We start from the raw sequence: 23,243 nt of genomic DNA on the forward strand, positions 1-23,243 counted from the left end.
TCATTGTCGACGACATGGGAAAATCATTATGGGATAATTATGGGATATATATTTTACTGTGATTTTATTTTCCAGTATGTGAACACAGTATCCTTTTGCATGATGTAGCTTTCCGTTTGCAACACATCTCTGGTGTAACGCTATTGTTTACATATTTCTCACTATCTCTTCACATACAATTTCGTAAAGAATCCATCTTACATGGATTGGATTCCTGGTGAATGGAGGAACACAAAACACAAATGGTTTCACACAGTTGACATTACAAATATTTTCGGAAAGTGTTATTCGCTCATTCGACACACTGTTTCTACTAAGGCTTTGACAGAATAATTGTCACGAGTCTGACTTTATTATCAGCATAATTGTTATTATGAATTACTGTCATTTTGTTATAAAACATATTTGAACATCAACATAGATGGGGTAATCCATTGTGCATGTATGTTTATTTGTATGTTTGTGATTAGGTTGTGTTTGTGCTTCTATGTGTCTGTTTCTGTGGGAGTGTGCATCCCATACAACGACGTAACCTGATACATACTAGATGAGTGTCGGTAAGGATGTGTTGAAGGCCTAAACGAACATGTACATAAGTTTTATTACTATTATTGCATTACACAACTGAGTGAGCTTCTGACACAGGCCTAAAGTCTTTCAGTTGTTATATAGGAATGGAAATGTTGGATCTATCTGTCAGTTCTTTGTATTGGATCGCTTCTATATATGTGTCTATTATCTATGAAACTTTCCATAAAAATACTCAACACTCTATATCATATATCACAATGTCTGCTTAACGTAGTTGTCAGTGTTTAAGTCCTATTAAATATGTAATCTGCATATCAGATATCGTTTGCTATGAGTAAGAGTCTTTGAGATTTTACTACCAAACACTGAACTGTGTGCATCTGTGCCTCGTATACCCGCATATAACTTCCACTACGATAGTCTTTATGTTGCATAAGATTCTCTCCTCAAAGGTTACAGCAAAACAATGTACCAAAGAGGTACGGATATTTTCACGTTTTCACATGTGTGCGCGCATGTGAGTGTGTGCGTATAGGTGTGTGTGTGTGTGTGTGTGCGTGTGTGTGCTTGAGACGTATAATACTTTTTGACGAAGTTCTTCTCTGCCCAGTTGAAAGGCTGAAAGGTGAATACATTTTACGCATCAGGTTGTAAAGTGTCATTCACAAAGTGCAATTACTGTATACTTCTTATTCGCGTCTGCATCGTTGTGTATGTTGTGTGTGTGTGTTTTGTGTGTGTGTGTGTGTGTGTGTGTGTGTGTGTGTGTGTGCTCTAACACGTGGTCTTTGCACGGGAAGGGAAGATTAGCTGCATCTAGTTTCTTAATACGAGGGCTGGCTGAAAAGTTCTAAGCCTCACTGTGAAAAAAAGTTACAAAGTCCATGTTCGTAATTTATTTTTCTACATAGTCCCCTTCCAAGTTCACACACTTTTGCCAGAGATGCTGCAAGGCCCGAATCCCGGTCAGGAAGAAATCTTCTTCAGCTACCCTAAAAAATTCAGTCACAGCTGAAATGACGTCATCATTACTTGCAAAATGGCGACCGGCGAGTTTTTCATTTTGGGGAACAGGTGGAAGTCAGAAGGAGCCAAATCAGGTGAATAAGGAGGATGGTCTATGAGTTCAAAGCCACAATCGCGGATTGTTGACATGGCCACCACCGATTTGTGAACAGGCGCATTGTCTTGGTGGAAGAGGACACCTTTAGCGATCATCCCTCGTCGTTTGGCTATGATTGCTTCTCGCAACTGATTCAGTAGAACAGCATAGTATCTGCCGTTGATAGTTTGACCTTTTTCAAGATAATCAATGAGCAGAATACCCCTGGAATCCCAAAAGACTGATGCCATCACCTTTCCAGCTGAAGCAACATACTTGGCTTTCTTCGGAGCTGGTGAATCAGGATGCTTCCACTGTTTTGACTGTAGTTTTGTTTCTGGTTGAAAGTGATGTATCCAGGTCTCATCCATGGTTACAAATCGTGCCACAAAATCATCGGGATCTGCTTCAAAACGACGCAAATTGTCAAGGGACGTCTGGAACCTGACACGTTTCTGTTCTTCTGTCAAGAGCTTTGGCACCCATCTTGCAGAAACTTTAGTCATTCCTAATTCGTTGGTGATAATATGCTCAACCCTCTCATGAGAGATGCCCACTACACTAGCAATATGTCGAATAGTCAATCGTCGATCATCCATCAACATATCGAGCGCTCGCGTGATGTTTTCTGGAGTGGTTGCTGTTGAAGGCCTTCCTGAGCGTGGGTCATCATCAAGGCTTTGTCTGCCACGCTTAAATTCTGCAGCCCACTTCTTTACTGTGGAAAATGAAGGAGCATCATCCCCTAGAGTGGAGACCATGTCAGCATGTATCTGTGTTGGGGACATCCCTTTCTTTTGCAAGTACTTGATGACTGCCCTGTATTCAGTTTTGTCCATTTCTGATGATTTCAGAGGGTAGGTTTACCAAAAGAGCTGTAGTTGAGATAAAACTATTTGTACGTTTGTAGTTCTTGTGTGTATGATTCACTAAATGATTGTCCTCATTGGTGGCAAACATCTGTCTCTACCTGGTGGGGAAAATCACTCAGACTGAGAACTTTTCAGCCAACCCTCGTACTAAGCACTAACATAATCTATGCCTTATTGTTCAAAGGTTCCTTGGAATGCGACAAGATGATTTTGAATATTCAAATATGTGTGAATTCCCATGGAATATAGTTTGCCCAAAGAGTGTTTACGTTGTAGATGTTTCTCTTTACAATATCTTCCGGCAAACAATTTCCAGATGTATGTGTTCGTACGTGCAGACGTGTGTGTTTGGGATATGTGTACACATAACGGCGTCCTCCTCGTTGAAAGGGTGAAAAGCTCATTTGCTCAGTGTTATGTGTCATTATATCGAGAGGACATCCTCTGTCGTTTCTGAAAATAATCAAATATGCCATTTCTACTGTTCACAGAGTCCATCATAAATAGTGCTGGCTATTGACAATTACAACCATCACATATCCTTTAAACGGGCTGTACATCAAAACCTGTTTCATAACGATTCCTTTTGCTTTCAGTGATCCTTTCAGTACTTTAAGTACCCTTTCCATGCATGCACCCATCTTGACTGCTCTCTCTGTGACAATGACATTAACAATCAACTATTCTAACAATTAACATTCTAAAATATTATCTTTACATCGTATGCAGCGGTACTTGAATATGCTGTCGGTGTTGCACACAGTGTTGTTCTGTTTAAGCATATTTAACATGCATTGAGGAGATTTCAGTCCAGTAAAGTCCATTCTGCTATATGTGGAGAGGTGAAGGTATATTTTCGTCAAAGATGAGTACACCTATCAGGAGTGAGTCAGTGAGTGAGTGTAGTTTTACGCCACACTCAGCAATATTCGAGGTATATGGTGGCGATGGGTAAATGTTCGTAACTGGAACAGACAACCCATGGACAGCATGAACGTTATTCTAGGCATTTGGGATAGGACGACATGTCTGAGCCCAGTGATTCTGAAAACCTTATCCCGTCACTGAAGGTCAGTTCTAACCCGGATCTTCACAGGTACCACCCATCAAGCGTTCTATTAGTGTGAGCCAATTATGACAGGTGATAAAGATTGTAAACATCACATTCCAAATCAATTTGATGTTTGGTGAATTTCTTTTATACTAAACGCCTTCATCAAGACAGTAAGTAAAACAACACATTGGTAAACCTCTGATTATTTATTAATTTTACTTATATAAATAGCATTATTCCATGGGTGATGCTCAAGTTGCGTTTCTTTGCTGGACCTGTGTCATGCCGCTGCCCTGTAACACATAAAACTTCGTTCATATGATATTCAAGAGACAGAATGTATTGTTGCATAGAATGTCAATAAGACATCATTCGTAATCGTAGGAATTCGATGTTTGAATTTGAGTTGGGTAAAGGCTGTTCTGACGACAGGACATATGTCTACAAGCGCAAAAGTGAAATTACATCAGGTCACATTTGGGATTCCACTAGCAACGCAGCAAGAACCAAATCATTCCAAGAACATGGAATGATCATCCTCACGCAAAACGGCCTCAATGGACCAGCATGTTTAAAGATGCCAGGCCTTCATATAAAATGTGTGTGTTTCTATTGACGTACACGCGACTTAAACGTTTTAGAAGTTTTTGTAATGAATTTTTAAAGTTTAACACTCTTCATGTCAGTAACCAGTTCGTTAAGTATCCGTTCCTCCAGTAATTCAACATCAGTCAATATTACAACATTGGAACACACATACTGAACAATGTATGTCTTTCATTATTGAAAACTCTAAACCGTACCTTATTGAGTGATAAATCATAACTTGTAATGTTTCGTTAACATCTGAAACATACAGATATAATGATTGTCAGCAACAAACAAAACTCATGGCACAATAATAGTGCAAATAAAACCTGCCACACACATATGCATATCTTTGTACAAACAACCAGATTACCCTGTACATTTTGTCAAAAATTGCTATGAAAACTTTTGATGTGAAAGAAACTTTGTATGCTCATTGGATTATACAATATATTCTGGGACGAGTATGGCGGGTGATTGTTAATTCTGGTTTGTAGAAAAAGGAATGATATTTAGCTGTTTAGGCATTAAGATATATGGTCGTTACATTCCTACCTTTTGGACAAAGGTATTCGAAAACAAAGTATTAGATGGCTTCTCTCCAACTTCCTCTGGACATAAGGTGGCTACAGTGCAAACCTCCTCAGGATCCTGAAGGAAAAACAATGGCAATCACTTCCAGTCATATGTGACAGTATAATCTATTGGATCACTATAAGCTTTGCAAATCTTCACCTCGCTTGAGTGGCTGAAGTTGTATAAACAACGCTGTTTTATGTTTAATTTTGTTCATAGGAAGAATGTGATTAATGCATTAATGTCTAGCACTTTCACTTTAAGCGTTTGTATTCTATATATAGCAACTATATGGTAAATACATCAGATCTACAGTAATAGGTCACAAGAAGGTTTTGTTATTATCAGTCTGTTTCTACTTGTTCGTCAAGTGAAAATAAATTGTGCTATTATCTCATACCACGTTTTCAACAATATAATTCAACACCTCCGGGATCAGCGCGCGGACCTCAGCGGTGCACTAAAACAACAAGATAAAAGCTTTGTACTAAAGTGCGGTACAATTTCACTTTCTTTCAATCAATATAAATGACAACTGTACGTGTCGATTTAGGGTTGTGAATGTCGTTACAATAAAGTCATTTAATACTTTAGAAAAGACAACATTGACACATATTCCACATAATGTGCAATGCATGGCTACAGTATAAAACACACATATCATATACTTACGATTTCTTCCAGAAAGTAAGCAGAGAGAGTACTGCAAACGACATCGTTGATATACCGTTCAACGGATTCCTGTCATAAAGAAGACATGCATAATGAATTGACGATGAATATTTTGATTTGTGCCCCTCACATCATAACACACAAAACCAACATATGCCCGTTTCGATTCTTAAGCATCAGATGAATAGAATGTCATTGATTTTAACTGTATACGATAATTAAAATCAAAAGTGCACTTCAGTCTGTATGTGCTGACCTTAACTTCAACTGTGTCCAAATTGACAATGAAACCAGCAACGACTTCCTTACAGTTTGTACAAGCATCGTCCCCCTGAAATGGAAACGAATATCGTTTCAGCCATTATGAACAAGCTTGAATGCTCAAATATTCAAACTTGGAATGTTTCGTGGACTTATACAATATCCTGATGAACATGGAATATAGCTGAATCACTGATCACGTTATTACCGTTTGTACTGAGCTCTTTGTGGCCTTCTTGATTTGACTGGTCAGCGTCTCGGGACACAGATGTGCCATACTGCACCAAACCTCAGGATCCTTAAACGCAAGTATCTTTCATCAAGTATACATGAACATCTCAAGCAGTAAATTCATAGATGTTTAGACAATTCACGGTGTATATATTTATCAAACATGTCCTTAATTACATCTAGGATATTCATAATTTCGTTTATTCAGAAATATATAGGTGTATTAGATGTAGAAAATGGTGGTGTTCTTCGTCTTACAGCGTTTTCTACGACATACTGCAGAAGTCCTGGTACAAGCGCTTGAACAGCAGACGAACACTAAAAAAGAACGTTATAAGTTCAGACTTCGGAATTGCTGATACAGGATATAAACAAGTGGATATTTATTTAAAAACTGAAGATAATCAATTCTGTAATTGTGATGAAAGAAGCATAGGCAAGCGAATTATACTGCATGACTCTTTTGATTCTTTAACAACAATTATAAATATTAAATGCTAAAACAATACCATTGAGAAAGAAATCAGGTTTAACTTTTCTTATATTTGGGATGACACCTTTTTCCAGATCGCTGACTTTCTGTACCGTTAATCAGGTGCATGACGCTGAGGGTGACTGTTCGATTGACTCAACCTAACAATACTACAACAATCTGTACTTTTACTTACATTTACTTACTGATTACAACTATTTACTTACTGATTCATAGGAAACGTATGGTGAAAGGTAGACACATATTTCATTATTCAGGAATTGTTCTACCATTGTCTGAAATGTAAAGGAGATATTTACATCACAGAGATTCATAACAGGTGAAAGAAAGTTTCATTCACGTGAAAGAAAGTGATTTCCGTAATGAACGAACCGGTCGTCCAAAAAATTCAACTTACAAACGACAACCTTCAATCTACATTCTGTAATCTGTGGACAGACGAATGATGCATGGCATGACTATAGAATAATTGGCGAAACATAATTGCATGTCCTTACACATTGCTAAATATGGACAACAATACTGTTCGTGATATTAAACCCCTATAACCTCATCTTGCATTGCCAGGAAAACTAATCATTGCTAATTTACTTGTCAGGGATAAAAAGCAATGCCTCTACTCATATCTCACACGATTCGTCATTGACATTTGCCTTCCCTTGACAGAGAGATTTATTTGACTGGCGTTTCTATATACACCTGAAAAGCAATGTTTTGTTTTTTGACAATACGTTTAAAGACTTACCACACCCTCCACTGTTTCCAATCTTGCAATCACGCCTACAAGGATTTCTTTGCAGTTAGTACAGGTGTCGACATCCTGAAAAGAATATGTAAGATTACGTAAACGTGTGACGTTTTTTTACGCCTCACAGATACTTTCGATGCCCTTGGAAACGGCAAAAGGATTGATCTTTACAGGATTTCCATCAGAACTTTCAATGACCAAAATCCTTGGCCAGAAATCAGTTTTGAAAGTAGAAATCTCTTCATCGGATGAAGCAGCATATGACGACGTTTGCTAGTTTTAGATGAACCAGAATGAGCGTTTTAGCCATGGTGTATTAGTGTAATTCAACAACCCTGCCCTCTACCCGCCATGGGGTGTCAACAAGAACTGTACTGCAGTGGAAACCAGACTGCAACAGCAGGGTTACAGGGATGTTATACTCCAGAAAATACAGACTTGAAAGGCCATGGTATATTAAAGAATAAGTGTCAGACTGGTTCGGCCCATGACACTGTTCTTAAGACCACGGAATTCAGAGGTCTATATAACCAGATGGACCCATGAGTCGCCGCCTTCTGGCGTAGGACTCTAGGTCAGTAAATGTAACAATAATTTGTATACTAGATTATAAAATGACCAATACCCAAAAATGTAAGTGCAAAACGTAAGCAATTTCTATGGACAGGGCAACGGCGTGACCAGCCGAGTGATTGAATCGGGCCCATTCAACCTCCCGTCTAGGAGAAGTCAGGGCCAAAGTGGTGTGTTGAGAAACAAGAACACGGTCACTGGCCCCTGTTACCCTCAACTACCAGGATCCCTTCCTCCACCGACACAGAGCCGCAACCCACGGCTAACGGTTTGGTAGACCAAATATTTCCCCGGGTCCACAACGGGGGGTTGGCGAGCACTTAGCGTTACTCAGCACCCACCACGAGGAGGTGTCTCGCCACGGGTGCCCATATGGTGACTAGATACATGCCACCTTTGGATTAGATTAACGAAAACATGATGCTTAGAAGGAGAATCTATTCATACCGCTGCGTTTGGATTCTTTAGCTGCCTGTTCTTCCAGTTACCGGGTAGTGATATAACTGAAACATCAAAGTGTATGATAATGAAAGTATATGGTAAAGAAGTGTAGAAATATACAATCGCAATCAACTTCTAGATTATACTGCTCCAAAAAGTGTGAACACCTGTTACTACAATTTTTGGCTCCTTAACATCTACAGTATATCACAAAATGACATATTAAATGTAACATATGAAAGACCTGGGTTTTTATGAGGGACGCACGACAGAGATGAAACCGACGAAGGTATTCACACAACATTCAGGTCCAAATCCGATATATTGTAATAAAATGGGATATAATCAGACTTATAATGTAGCATCGATTTCTCCAGGATCGGGTGGTAAAATTCGCTGACTTGGTTGACACATGTCATCGGTTCCCAAGTGCGTAGATAGATTCTCATGCTGTTGATCACTGGATTGTCTGGTCCAGACTCGACTGTTTAAAGACCACCGCCGTATACCTGGAATATTGTTCAGTGCGGCGTTAAACTAAACTCACTCACTCACTCACTCACTCAACATCTCACAACGTCAACCTACCCGAGCCAAAGGAGAAACACAGGCCAACGATGAGAAGTGTGGTATTCATTTTCGGGGATACGATGTTGACGTCCAGTCACATTGTCTGAACTGAATGCCATGCAGGTATATATACCCGAGCTTTTGTAGCCATGTGTGCAATCTGATGCCAATTAAAGTTACCACATGTCTACTAATGAGATCAAATGGTAAATTCAGAACAGCTGTCACCTTTGTTTACTAAGCGCTGACTGCTATTAGGGTTGTTTAATGTAACACATTTGGAGTCAATAAGTTAATGTGGTCAATAAGTGTTATGAGATGCGTATTGGAAAATGTTTGTAGTGAGTCAGCAACGTAGTTATCATCATTTTCGACGTCATAGGAATAATGAGATATATATTTTACTGTGATATTATTTTCCAGTATGTGAATACAGTATACAATACCATCATGTCGCTTTCCGTTTGCAACACATCTCTGGTGTAACACTATTGTTTACTTATTTCTCACTATCTCTTCAAATACAATTTCGTAATGAGTCCATCTTACATGGATTGGATTCCTGGTGAATGGGGGAACACAAAACACAAATGGTTGCACACAGATGACATTACAAATTTTTTCGGAAAGTGTCATTCGCTCATTCGACACACTGTTTCCACTAAGGTTACGCGGTCTTTGAAACAACACGCGGGCTTTGACTTCACGAGTCTGACTTTATCATCAGCATGATTGTTATTATGAATTACTGTCATTTTCTTTTAAAACATATCTGAAGGTCAACGTAGACGTCTGATGGGGTAATCCATTGTGCATGTCTGTTTATTTGTATGTTTGTGTTTAGGTTGAGTTTATGCTTCTATTTGTCTGTTTCTGTGGGAGTGTGCATCCCATACAACGACGTAACCTGTTACATACTAGATGAATGTCGGCAAGGATGTGCTGAAGGCCTAAACGAACATGTATTTAAGTTTTGTTACTATTATTGCATTACACAACTGAGTCAGCTTCTGACACAGGTCTAAAGATCTTTCAGTTATTATGTAGGAATGAAAATATTGGATCTATCTGTCAGTTTTTTGTATTGGATCGCTTCTCTGTGTGATTGTGCGCGGTTTTGGAACACTGGATTTAGTCATACATTTTCTTATATAGACCATTATCTATAAAACTTTCCATAAAAATACTCAACACTCTATATCGTATATCATAATATCTGCTTAATGTAGTCAGTGTTTAAGTGCTATTAAATATGTAATCTGCATATTAGATGTCGTTTGCCGTGAGTAAGAGTCTTTGAGTAAGAGAACAGTGTGTGTACGCGCTGCATCATCCAAATAGTGCTCGAAAACCTGTTATATGAAGTAGAAAGCATAATATATAAATTTTTAATTTCTGTTTTTCGCAAATGAATACAATTTAGTTTCGTATCAGCGTCCATAAACAATGTTTGTACATACATTTAGATTTTACTACCAAACACTGAATTGTGTGTATCTGTCCCTCGTATACCCGCATATAACTTCCACTACGATAGTCTTCATGTTGCACACGATTCTGTTCTCAAAGTTTACAGTAAAACAATGTACCGAAGAGGTACGGATATTTTCACGTTTTCACATGTGTGCGAATACTTTTTACGCATCAGATGGTAAAGTGTTATTCACAAAGTGCAATTACTGTATACTTTTTATGTGCGTGTGTATCGTTGTGTATGTTTTGTGTGTGTGTGTGTGTGTGTGTGTGTGTGTGTGTGAGTGTGTGTGTGTGCTCTACCACGTGGTCTTTGCACGGGAAGATTAGCTGCATGTAATGTTTTAGTACTAAGCACTAACTTAATCTATGCCTTATTGTTCAAAGGTTCCTTGGAATGTGGCAAGATGATTATGAATATTCAAATATGTGTGAATTCCCATGGAATATAGTTTGCCCAAAGAGTGTTAACGTTGCAGATGCTTCTCTTTACAATATCTGCCGGCAAACAATTTCCAGGTGTATGTGTTCGTACGTGCAGACGTGTGTGTTTTGGGGATATGTGAACACTTAACAACGGTCGCCTCGTTGAAAGGGTGAACAGCTCATTTGCTCAGTGTTATGTGTCATTATATCGAGATTACATCCTCTGTCGTTTCTGAAAATAATCAAATATGCCATTTCTGCTGTTCACAGAATCAATCATAAATAGTGCTGACAACTGACAATTACAACTATCATATATCCTTTAAACGGCCGGTACATCGAAACATGTTTCATAACGATTCCTCTTACTTTCAGTGATTCTTCCAGTAATTTAACCACCTTTTCCATGCATGCACCCATCTTGACTGCTCTCTCTGTGACAATGACATTAACAATTAACTATTCTAACAATTAACATTCTAAAACATTATCTTTACATCATATGCGTGCACATACTGTTGTTCTGTTTACGCATATTTCACATGCATTGAGGAGATGTCAGTCCAATAAAGTCCATTATACTATATGTGGAGAGGTGAAGCTGTATTTTCGTCAAAACTGAGTACACCTATCAGGTGTGAGTCAGTGAGTGAGTGTAGTTTTACGCCACACTCAGCATTATTCGAGCTACATGGCGGCAATGGGTAAATGTTCGTAACTGGAACAGACAATCCATGGACAGCATGAACGTTATTCTAGGCTTTTGGGATACGGCAATATGTGTCAACCCAGTCAGTGAGTCTGACCCGGATCTTCACAGGTACCACTTATCAAGCGTTCAAGTAGTGTGCGCCAATTATGACACGTGATGAAGATTTTACATATCACATTCCACATCACTTTGGTGTTTGGTGAATTTCTTTTATGCTAAACGCCTTCATCAAGACAGTAAGTAAAACAACACATTGGTAAACCTCTGATTATTTATTTACTTATATAAATAGCATTATTTCATGGGTGATGTTCAAGTTGTGTTTCTTTGTTGGACCTGTGTCACGCCGCTGCCCTGTAACAGATAAAACTTCGTTCATATGATATTCCAGAGGCAGAATGTATTGTTGCATAGAATGTTTTCATTCGTAATCGTAGGAATTCGATGTTTGGATTTGAGTTGGGGAAAAGCTGTACTGAAGGAACATGTTTCTGTCTTCACTGTTCTGACGACAGGACATGTGTCTACAAGCGCAAAAGTGAAATTACATCAGGCCACACTTGGGATGAAATGGTGCGACGCCATCCAATTCCACTAACAACGCCGTAAGAACCACATCATTCCAAGTACATGGAATGGTCATCCTCACGCAAAACGGCCTCAATGGACCAACATGTTTAAAGGTACCAGGCCTGCATCAACACACAAGGTGGACACACCGTGTGAACATCCGCGTTTGCATCGGATCGGTGAACTGTTCAAGTGGACAATTGATCTTTATCATACCATCAAAAATTTTACTGTACATGCGAAATGATTCGTACTCGGCAGTGAAAGCTGAACACTGATTCTGTTTGTTGTTTGTGCATAACAAACAAATTTCGCCCTTGAGCACATATTTAACTTTTCAGTAATGACGTACACGAGACTTAAGACGTTTCAGAAGTTTTTGTAATGAATTTTTAAAGTTTAACACTCTTCATGTCACTAGCCAGTTCGTTAAGTATCTGTTCCTCCATTAATTCAACATCAGTCAATATTGCATCATTGGAACACACATATTTAACGATGTATGTCTTTCATTATTGAAAACTCTAAACCATACCTTATTGAGTGATAAATCATAACTTGTAATGTTTCGTTAACATCTGAAACATACAGATATAATGATTGTCAGCAACAAATAAAACACATGGCACAATAATAGTACAAATAAAACCTGCCACTCACATATGCATATGTTTGTACAAACAACCAGATTACCTTGTACATTTTGTCAAAAATTGTTATGAAACCTTTTGATGTGAAAGAAACTTTGTATGCTCATTGGATTATACAATATATTCTGGGACGAGTATGGCGGGTGATTGTTAATTCTGGTTTGTAGAAAAAGGAATGATATTTAGCTGTTTAGGCATTAAGATATATGGTCGTTACATTCCTACCTTTTGGACAAAGGTATTTGTAAACAAAGTATTAGATGGCTTCTCTCCAACTTCCTCTGGACATAAGGTGGCTACAGTGCAAACCTCCTCAGGATCCTGAAGGAAAAACAATGGCAATCACTTCCACTCATATTAGACAGTATAATCTATATGACTACTATAAGCTTTGCAAATCTTCACTTCACTTGAGTGGCTGAAGTTATATAAACAACACTCGTTTATGTTTAATTTTGTTCATAGGAAGAATGTGAATAATACATTAATGTCTTGCTCTTTCACTTTAAGCGTTTGTATTCTAAGCATAGCAAGTGTATGGTAAAATACATCAGATCTACAAAATCCAACTCTAGGTCACAAAAAGGTTTTGTTATTATCGGTGTGTTTATACTTGTTCGTCAAGTGAAAAACATTGTGAGATGATCTCATACCAGGTTTTCAACAATATAATTCAACACCTCCTGGATCAGCGCGCGGACCTCAGCGGTGCACTAAAACAGCAAGATAAAAGCTTTGTACTAAAGTGCAGTACAATATGACTTTCCTTCAATCAACATAAATGACAACATGTGTCGATTTAGGGTTGTGTCGTTACAAGAAAGTCATCTAATACGTCAGAAAAGACAACATCGACACATATTTCACATAATGTGCAATGCATGGCTACAGTATAAAACACACATATCATATACTTACGATTTCTTCCAGAAAGTAAGCAGAGAGAGTGCTGCAAACGACATCGTTGATATACCGTTCAACGGATTCCTGTCATAAAGAAGACATGCATAATAAATAAATGACGATAAATATTTTGATTTGTGCCCCTCACATCAAAACACACAAAACCAACATATGTCCGTTTCGATTCTTAAGCATCAGGTGAATAGAATTTCATTACTTTTAACTATATACGATAATTAAAATCAAAAGTGCACTTCAGTCTATGTGTGCTGACCTTAACTTCAACTGTGTCCAAATTGACAATGAAACCAGCAACGACTTCCTTACAGTTTGTACAAGCATCGTCCCCCTGAAATGGAAACGAATATCGTTTCAGCCATTATGTTCAAGCTTGAAAGCTCCAACGTTCAAAGTTTCGTGGACTTATACAATATCCTGATGAACATGGAATATAGCTGAATCACTGATCACGTTATTACCGTTTGTACTGAGCTCTTTGTGGACTTCTTGAATTGACTGGTCAGCGTCTCGGGACACAGATGTGCCATACTGCACCAAACCTCAGGATCCTTAAACGCAAGTATCTTTCGTCAATTATACATGAACTTCTCAAGCAGTAAATTCATAGATGCTTAGACAATTTACGATGTATATAATTATCAAACATGTCCTTCATTACATCTAGGATATTCATAATTTCGTTTATTCAGAAATATTTAGGTGTATTAGATGTAGAACATGGTGGTGTTCTTCGTCTTACCGCGTTTTCTACGACATACTGCAGAAGTCCTGGTACAAGCGCTTGAACAGCAGACGAACACTGAAAAAGAACGTTATAAGTTCAGACTTCGGAATTGCTGATGCAGAATGTAAACACGTGGCTATTTAAAAAAAAATGAGTATAATCAATTCTGTAATTGAGATGGAAGAAGCATAGGCAAGCAAATTATTTTGCATGACTCCTTTTATTCTTTGACAATTATAAATATTAAATGTTAAAACAATACCATTGAGAAAGAAGTCAGTTTTAACATTACTTATATTTGGGATGATACCTTCCTACCGTTAATCAGGTGCATGACGCTGAAGGTGACTGTTCGATTGACTCAACCTAACAATACTACAAGAATCTGTACTTTTACTTACATTTACTTACTGATTACAACTATTTACTTACTGATTCATAGGAAACGTATGGTGAGAGGTAGACACATATTTCATTATTCAGGAATTGTTCTACCATTGTCTGAAATGTAAAGGAGATATTTACATCACAGAGATTCATAACACGTGACACAAGGTTTCAATCAATGACGTGGCGTGATTTCCGTAATCAACGAACCGGTCGTCCAAAGAAATAAACTCACAAACGACAACCTTCAATCTACATTCTGTAATCTGTGGACAGATGAATGATGCATGGTATGACTATAGAATAATTGGCGAAACATAATTGCATGTCCTTACACGTTGCCAAATATGGACAACAATACTGTTCGTGATATTAAACCCCTATAACCTCATCTTGCATTGCCAGGAAAACTAATCATTGCTAATTTACTTGTCAGGGATAAAGAGCAATGCCTCTACTCATATCTCAAACGATTCGGCGTTGACATTTGCCGTCCCTAGACAGAGAGATTTATTTGACTGGCGTTTCCATTTTGACAATACGTGTAAAGACTTACCACACCCTCCACTGTTTCCAATCTTGCAATCACTCCTGCAAGGATTTCTTTGCAGTTAGTACAGGTGTCGACATCCTGAAAAGAGTATGTAAGATCAATGTTGGGGATATTCAGTTTTTCTCATATATTGTATTTTGACGTAAATGTTCTGAAGAAATCAAGGCGCTTTTGATCATCTTCCGAAATCTAATATAACTGCCTGCCACATATGGTTTAGATTCAGTATAAACTGATGTTACATACAGACGGCTACCATACCTTTGCTTTTGGATTGCCTTTTTGCCAGTTGTTCCAGTTATCAGGAGGTAATACAGCTGAAAAATATATTGTGTGGATTAAATGTGATAGTAAATGATCTTTAAAACAGACATAGAAGAACGTACAATCAACGTACCATCAAATCCTACATTCTGCCATTCAAAATGCTTGCAGAAACCACACATCTGGCAAAGTTACTTTTTCCAGAATTTCTACAGTGCACGTATATCATGTTAACGCATATGGAAAGTAGGAATGTGAAAAATATTTGAGCGCTGCTTTGGCTGGTGTGTGGCTAACTGGCTTCCTAGTACACGGACCGTGCGGCTATGATATGGCAAAATATCAGGCATAAAACCGAATACAGTTTCGTAATATAGACTCAACTCAGTACAATGTCAACCTACCAGAGCCAATGGAGACGCAAAGGCCAACGATGAGAAGTGTGGTATTCATTTTCGGGAATACGATATTGATGTCCAGTCAGCTTGTCTGAACTGAATGTCGTGCAGGTATATATACCCGAGCTAGGGTAGCCACGTGTCCTATCTGATGCCAATTACTGTTGTCATATATCTATTAATGAAACCCTATGGTCGATTAAAAGCACCTGCTACCTTTGTTTACTAAACGGTAACTGCTATTCTGGATGGTCAAAGTAACACATCAGGTGATGACAATGAATTTATGTTCAGCATGTTTATATGCTCAATTACGTTCAATGGGGCGGATATTGTAAAGAGGCCGCATTGAACCAGCAAGACCATAACTTACATTTTGTATTTGTGTCGCTCTCTCTGTTTGTAATTCATCTCTTACTTCCATGGAGACACGTATCAGAGAATGAACTTTCTCACGGGGTGTCAGGAATGTTTTGGTATGCCAAAGATTTTGTCCGCTCTGACGATGTTGCTGCCGGAGCCGGAGAACCCTCCCGACGAGTAAACAATGGTGTACGGTGCCCTTACGAATGGCCCGATTGGTTTACGATGCTCTCAGAAGTGGCACATTATTTTCAAATTCGCGTTTCCATCTTATGCCAACATCGGTACAATGTGACACCTGCATTAACAATGTCAATTGCTAACTTCTCTATCTCTCTGCAAAAGTGTAATATCGCAAATAGTTTACCTGAAATGAAACTGTTTGGTGGTGAAGAATGGTGGCTTTATCAGCAGCATGATTTTCCTTGTGAACTACTTTTGCAAATACTGGCTTTGAGAGGAGATATTTGCTTTCGATCAAACAGGTGCAACAGTTGAAACTTCGGCATAATGCGCAGTTTGTAAAAGTCAACATAGTCGCTAAGGTCATACACTTTCTCAGTGAGTGAGGGAGTAAAAATTTACGGTCACATCGTCAATATTTCTGTAATATTGCCATGAGATCAGTTAAATATAGACATAGCAATTATAGCAAGGTATATTGTAAAGACCTGTCGACGAAGGACAGTAAAAGCAACTAGTATATCACAGTAGCAATAAATAAAACTAGCATACATCTCTAAAATAGGATTGTAAATGAGGACAATATTAAAGAATGCTGAGGGTCGCCAGAAACTGAAGGTAGATCACCACAAGGGGGGCTTACAGTACTTTGGTTACCTGCATATACCCCAGCTGGATTTATACCGTCCCTTCGGCCATTGGCAATTGTCCTGTACTGTTCCTCAATGTATATATATGCTCTTATCTATCAAAAAGGACAATGTGTTATAAGCCATTAAATCGGATTAGCTTAGATGCTATGATTACACGATGCCATTTAGAAAATGGTCAAATGCAACATATGTCATACTTGGGATTTCACTTTCTCAGTAAAGTACAAATTCTAGTACTTTTTCGGTTGAGTCCCATCCGGGTTAGGCAGCTGACGTTGTTAGGCAGCTGACTTTGTGCCCTGGCGATTAAGTGCCTGACTCTGAGGGTGTGGGTTCGAATCCCGGATGGGACTACACCGAAAAAGTACTAGAATTTGTACTTTACTGAGAAAGAATGCAACACGTATTGAGTACTCCCCTGTACTCTGAAAACAAGGGCGTTAGGGTCATTTGACAGTTGTTCTTCCGATGCCCTAATCAGGGACATTGACGAACTGCAAATGCTACTGTATACAGCATTCTGTGTGTCCGTGTATGTGTGTCTATGTGTCTGTGCAATCAGTGACTATGACAAGTTAACTGTACATGCTACTGAGTACCCCTTTGTGTGTGTGTCTGTCTGTGTGTCATACTTTAGCACTTCCTCACGTTTCTGTGTGACTGTCTCTTACAGATACTTTGATGAATTTTAAATCTATTCATATTTATCTGATATCATATTTCCTTTTTATTGGCTTATATACGATTATGGATATGATATTCACATAAAACCCGTGCACAATTTTGTACATGTAATCCTGGGAACGAAATATAACCACCCACCCCTGAAGCATAGATTAGGACAAGTCAGTATTTAGTACATAAAAACGTGCGACGTGTCAGAACGGCAGATACAAAGCAGACTGCAACACACACGAACTGTCTCACTACCATCGTGCAGCGCCCTCGACTAATCGCCCTCAAGCCTACGTGTTTAAACCTACACCCATACACACATTCAGACACGCAGATATTTAAAGGAAGCATACAGACACACAGACATGTAAATGAAGATTTCCTGAAGTTGACTGTACATTGTAGCAGTTACACTTAACATGTCACGGACAATGATTGTGGCAGCACCAGAACAACCGAAAATGATGCTGATGGGATGCCACTGGAGTAACGCAAGAGAACTGGCGTAAGTTCTACACCTCATTGTCGGGACTACAATCGGCCTATGTGATAAATACACTGTACTACCTGCCGATGGTGTGTAAGAAGGCTTCTGTAGGAAGTACATGACATTTCTCAAAACTGATCCTGCATTTATTGCATGGTTACTATAGTGTTTATGATACCTGACTTCAGTAATGTCTACTCCTCGCATATGAAGCCTGATTACCGGTACCTCTGCGAGTAAATAAAACAATCTTACCAGGATTAAAACTAACCTGCCATATTGGAGCCCAGTAAAGATACTTTTAAGTCATTTAAGGAAGCGACTGTAAAGAGATGATAATCAACAATAACATATACCGTGTCGCTTGTGTTTCCCATAGTTCAAATTATTATACAGCACAATAAGTTCTTACTTCACTTACTATGTAGTGTATATGATATATCGTGTAACTCAGTGTATGTATATACTTGAATTGTCCCACAGCAATGATATATATAACTAGGTGAATAGATTTTGTATGAACCTGGTAAACCATCAGTAATAATTAGTAATTAAATCACTCGACTGGAACAGGTTGTGTATTGGACAGGTAGTGAAACCGGGAACAGTCATAATGGGAATGAACCGATTGATTGACCTGCCTTACTTACTTCTGAACTTAAACTTTCACTGACCTGCCTTAATCTGTGCTGCATAGGTTGTTGTTGCTGTTGCTGTTTTGTTCCTCTGTTCATTTCATTCTAGAGTGAGCTCTACCATAAGATGTCTATGTTACAGCTTCGACGGAGAAAGACGACAGGGATGTGTTTACTTAAAGAAACGCGTGTATGGCTGATGGACACTAAATAAATTAAATAACAAAGATTGCATGCATAATCTGTCATTTTTTATTTACGTGACGGATCAGTTATTTGTTTTCAAACATCTACACTAACAAACGCGTTTACAATTTAGTGGCACGTATGTTTTGTTTAATTGTCAACTTAGGCCTTAAACTATGTCTTCTTACTTGCGGGATCTCATCTACTGGACACGGCTTACACTAGAGATACATGATTTTCTCGCTGATCGTCCCAACAGTAGGATTTGCATAGCATGAGCATGTGTCACTTCAAAGCGACAATATTGTACCTTTTAACACATATTATTCAATAAATGAATATGTGTTGGTGAACAAGTCTGCTACGGAATTTAAAGGAATACAGAATATGTTATTACAACTTCAGACGTTTCTGAAGATATTCAAACTCGACGTTTGGAATTTCTACAGTTCACAGCTTTTATTGTATCCATCATTAATAGTGCTACCAATTACAACGGTTTAATAAGATCAAGTCTGAATAAAACTTAAAAGAGAAGGAAGGAACAGTAAAACTACCCACCGTTACAGTGTCGTGTAAAATACATGTGTCTACGATCATCTATTTCGGGGCGAAATCGAAACTAATATATTTGTAGTTATGACGTTATAAAAAGCAATTACTATTCCAAAATACTCTTCTTGCATCGTATGCGATAATGCATAGCTATTGACATCATAAGTGGATCAGCTGCTGGCAGTGCCTATACTGTTGTTAATTTTATGTAACATAAATAGAGGTGTTTTGAGTGCAGTGATGCCAACAAGAGGAGGCGTATGATGTGGAATGTGAAAGGTACGCCAGTTCATTACACAGTGTTGCCGGCACATTTTCATTAAACCAATGCCTATCAAGCGTTATAATAATGTGTGACAGTGACGATAGGTGACGGATATTCTCACATTTTAAATCACTTCGTGGAAGCGTGTCCATCCACGTTTGCCTCCAATTGTACAACGCTTTTCAGCCAGATGCTAAATGCATGGCATTAGTCTGGACATGGGAAAATACTAAACTATCTTTAAACTATACAAATGCAAAGATATGCCAACTACAGACCACGTGAGATGAGCTTCAGCTTGAAAGTATTGCCCTTTTAACATTCTTATTACCATAACACAGGATATATTTTTCCAGATATTGGAGTGGGTGCAAGTCCAATTTTCACCTAACACATTAATAGGCCACTTTTTATCGTGTAATTGTGTATTAAATGTATTGCTGTGAAATAAAGCATAAAATGTGCTACAATGTTCTTGTAAACAGCTAAACAAGTTCATTAAGGTAATAAGAAACACAACTCATTTGTAAATGGCTGGTTATTTATTTCAGTTCACAAAAATAAATTCAACAGTTCATGGGTGAAATTCGTCATGGCTTCGTGCTGTAACTGTGCCAGGAAACTGCTCTGCAAAAGATAAAGCTTCATTTAGCTGATATGACAGATTCACAACTAAACTCGGAGGCAAAGATTATTGTGACATGGATATTTTTTCATTCGTAATTTTAGAAGAGAGATTTAAGAGAATTAAGAATGGAATCCAAGGAAGGGATGTGCTAAAACTATCGAATAAACGCAACCCAACAGTCTTTATCATTCGTATTTGCCAGGAACACGCCATGTTTGAGAAACACTGCCTTAAGAAGTCAGCAATACATCGCTCTGTAACAAATTCGACATGCCACGCCTTGACGAAATGACAGATTAATGCGCCACTTCAGTACCTCGCAGGACAAGGTTTCTACTTCGTTTAAGGTATTTACAAACAGTATTCGACACTTATGGCAAAAACAATCACTTTGAGGTGGTCGTAATCTCGACCACATATCATGACAGCTCCGAAGCAGGCTCCAGTCAGCCCGTAAACCCGTGTGACAAAGAAAAGAGGTGTATGAGCGAGAACAGTATGGTGACGTCTATGCGTGTACAGCATCTGTGCGAAGCGTCCAGTCCCATGGCCAATTCTGACTCCAGTCGGTGTCGGCGTCTCCTTCATTGAACAAACAAATTGCTATCGGCGATACGTCAGTGGAGAAGGGTTCTTTCTTCATTCTTCTAACAGTAGGACATAGGCGCACAAACGACGATTAAATCAAGCCACACATAGATTGACATGGAGAAACGCAATCCACATCCTCCAAACAACCCTAAAGGAAGTTCGCCAAATACTACCAAGGATATGGATGGATCTCTCCCAGTGGCATTCAGCGATATGTAATGCCCTCAATGTGGCCAATGTGTCAGCCCTACATCAACGCTGAAGGTGGGAATTATGCTTCAGGTCTTGTGACCTTGCTTGTGACTCATTTGCATAGGTTTTATTCTGATATAAATATACATACCTTGAAATGTGTATCTGGCCATGTAAATAAAATTAAAATAGTTTAACATTGATTCTTTGCTTTTTGTGCATGACAATAACTTTTATACATTCCATATTTGATGTTGTAGCTATTGAGCAGGAATGCGTTTATATGGCATTTTAAAGGAAACATCTAACATTACCTCGTTCCGTGATAACTCAGAACTTGAAGTATGTCTTTAAAATCTGAAACAAACAGACGTAGTGTTTAACAGTCACAAATACATTATGGAATCAATAACAGTGAATTCACTGACGCACTTTACAAAGACCACGGGAATATGTATATTGCAGAACGATGCAAGGCTTTTTGTTCCCTTTTCGATTCAGTGCTCTCGAAATCGGACAATACTTTCCTTTTATACAGTTAAATAATCTAGACGATCAGCACAAAACATGAATCCAGGCGTAAAAGGAAAAGTAGATTTAAAAAAAGCAAGTTATGTGAATTGCAATCCTGTATTTCTCCTGCATAACAATTCAAGGTGTCTCCTTGTCCCTGGATACAATACTTTGTCACATACTCCCCTTTTGTATAGGTAGGAAAACTAGCGGTCAGATCATGGGCCTTAACATACAGGAAAATACAACAAAATATCCATCACATGACACTGGCTTGAGAATCACATTCAGCTGGGCGTAAATGGCAAATTAATGGTTGTATGAATGAAGCACAGAAAATATGTGATGACACCTGGTGTTCACAGAAAGAATAAGCGTGGCCTATTTTGCCGGAGGCACCTGTTACTCACAAAGGCATGTTCTGCAAAAAGTACCAGTTGTTCGTTTACACGTCATTTATTATTATTGGTATTAGAAGCAAGAACGACGAGTTGTCTTAATGCTCATTTGAACAACTTGTGCAATGATTCAAGTATGGCAGATTCTTGTTAGCCATGGTTGTTATATCATCTCCGTACATTCCTACCTGTTGGACAACAGTATTCGTAAACAACAAATCTGCTGATTTCTCTACACCTTTCTCTGGACATAAGGTGGCTAGAGTGCAAACCTCCTCAGGATCCTGAAAGAGAGTAAACAGTAACAACTTTCAGTAATCTATATGATTACTTTGCAATCTTGACTTTACTTTGCTTAGATGTCTGAAGAAGTTCAAATTCTGGTAAATCTTACGTTAAATTTTGCTGCCTTTCTGAAAGCAAGAATGTGGTTTGGGCATTGTGGGTTCACTCTTTTACAAGAATATCTCTACATTGGAAACATATCACATCTTACTACTGGATTATGGTAAAATAAAACCCATCTATGTGAAATTTATAAACCTCCATATGACTAAACGGCATTCCAACAATCCGTCACAAAATGGTTTAGCTAATAACAATAATGCATATATATTTCTTCGTCGAGAGAATAAACTGTAAATTTATATCATACCACATTTTCAACAATGTAATTCAACACCTCGGGGATCAGCGCGCGGACCTCGGCAGTGCACTGAAACAATATTATTAAAGGGTTTAAGTTCAGCACTGTCCGAGCCGAATCAGGGTTGTGAATGTCGTTACAATAAAGTCAATTAAGGCGTTAGAAAACACATCGAATATAACATCACATAATGTGCAATGCATTACCACAGTAGAAAACATACAGATTATATACTTACGATTTCTTCCAGAAAGTAAGCGGAGAGCGTACTGCAAACGACTTCGTTGATATACTGTTCGACTGATTTCTGTCATAAAGGAGAGATGCATAGTGAATCGATCTAAATACGAATCATTTGTGCCCAACATTAACACAAAAAACTAACACGTCTGTTTTGATGCTTAGGCATTAGCTGTTTAGAATATAATTACTTTTAACAATATAAAATGATTTAAATCAAAGTGCACGTCAGTATATATG

At 38.3% G+C, this 23,243-nt stretch overlaps 2 protein-coding genes and 1 long non-coding RNA gene across 3 annotated transcripts in view; all 3 read right to left on the bottom strand.

The window, feature by feature from the left end:
* Window positions 1-1,551: 1,551 nt before the first annotated feature.
* Window positions 1,552-23,243, bottom strand: part of LOC137285088 (zinc finger protein ubi-d4-like) — a 283,874-nt gene continuing 262,182 nt past the window's right edge. Inside the window, exon 12 of the transcript XR_010956944.1 lies at window positions 1,552-1,562. The gene's annotated coding sequence lies outside the window, so the exon portion shown is untranslated. The remainder of the gene's footprint in view (window positions 1,563-23,243) is intronic.
* Window positions 5,123-5,697, bottom strand: LOC137283709 (uncharacterized). Its single transcript, XR_010956873.1, has 3 exons — window positions 5,652-5,697; window positions 5,396-5,464; window positions 5,123-5,183 (listed from the first exon to the last, which is right to left on the bottom strand). It is a non-coding gene; the product is annotated as an uncharacterized lncRNA (long non-coding RNA).
* LOC137283977 (prosaposin-like) overlaps window positions 11,821-23,243 on the bottom strand; it is a 28,752-nt gene continuing 17,329 nt past the window's right edge. The window contains exons 16-24 of the mRNA XM_067815645.1: window positions 22,773-22,832; window positions 22,306-22,401; window positions 15,135-15,209; window positions 14,624-14,692; window positions 14,207-14,266; window positions 13,721-13,795; window positions 13,197-13,256; window positions 12,769-12,864; window positions 11,821-11,847 (exon numbers count right to left, since the gene is read on the bottom strand). Of these exons, the coding sequence (XP_067671746.1) occupies window positions 11,821-11,847; window positions 12,769-12,864; window positions 13,197-13,256; window positions 13,721-13,795; window positions 14,207-14,266; window positions 14,624-14,692; window positions 15,135-15,209; window positions 22,306-22,401; window positions 22,773-22,832 (618 nt within the window). The remainder of the gene's footprint in view (window positions 11,848-12,768; window positions 12,865-13,196; window positions 13,257-13,720; window positions 13,796-14,206; window positions 14,267-14,623; window positions 14,693-15,134; window positions 15,210-22,305; window positions 22,402-22,772; window positions 22,833-23,243) is intronic.

The sequence above is a fragment of the Haliotis asinina genome, chromosome 5, assembly GCF_037392515.1.
Source record: "Haliotis asinina isolate JCU_RB_2024 chromosome 5, JCU_Hal_asi_v2, whole genome shotgun sequence".
Taxonomy (NCBI): domain Eukaryota; kingdom Metazoa; phylum Mollusca; class Gastropoda; order Lepetellida; family Haliotidae; genus Haliotis; species Haliotis asinina.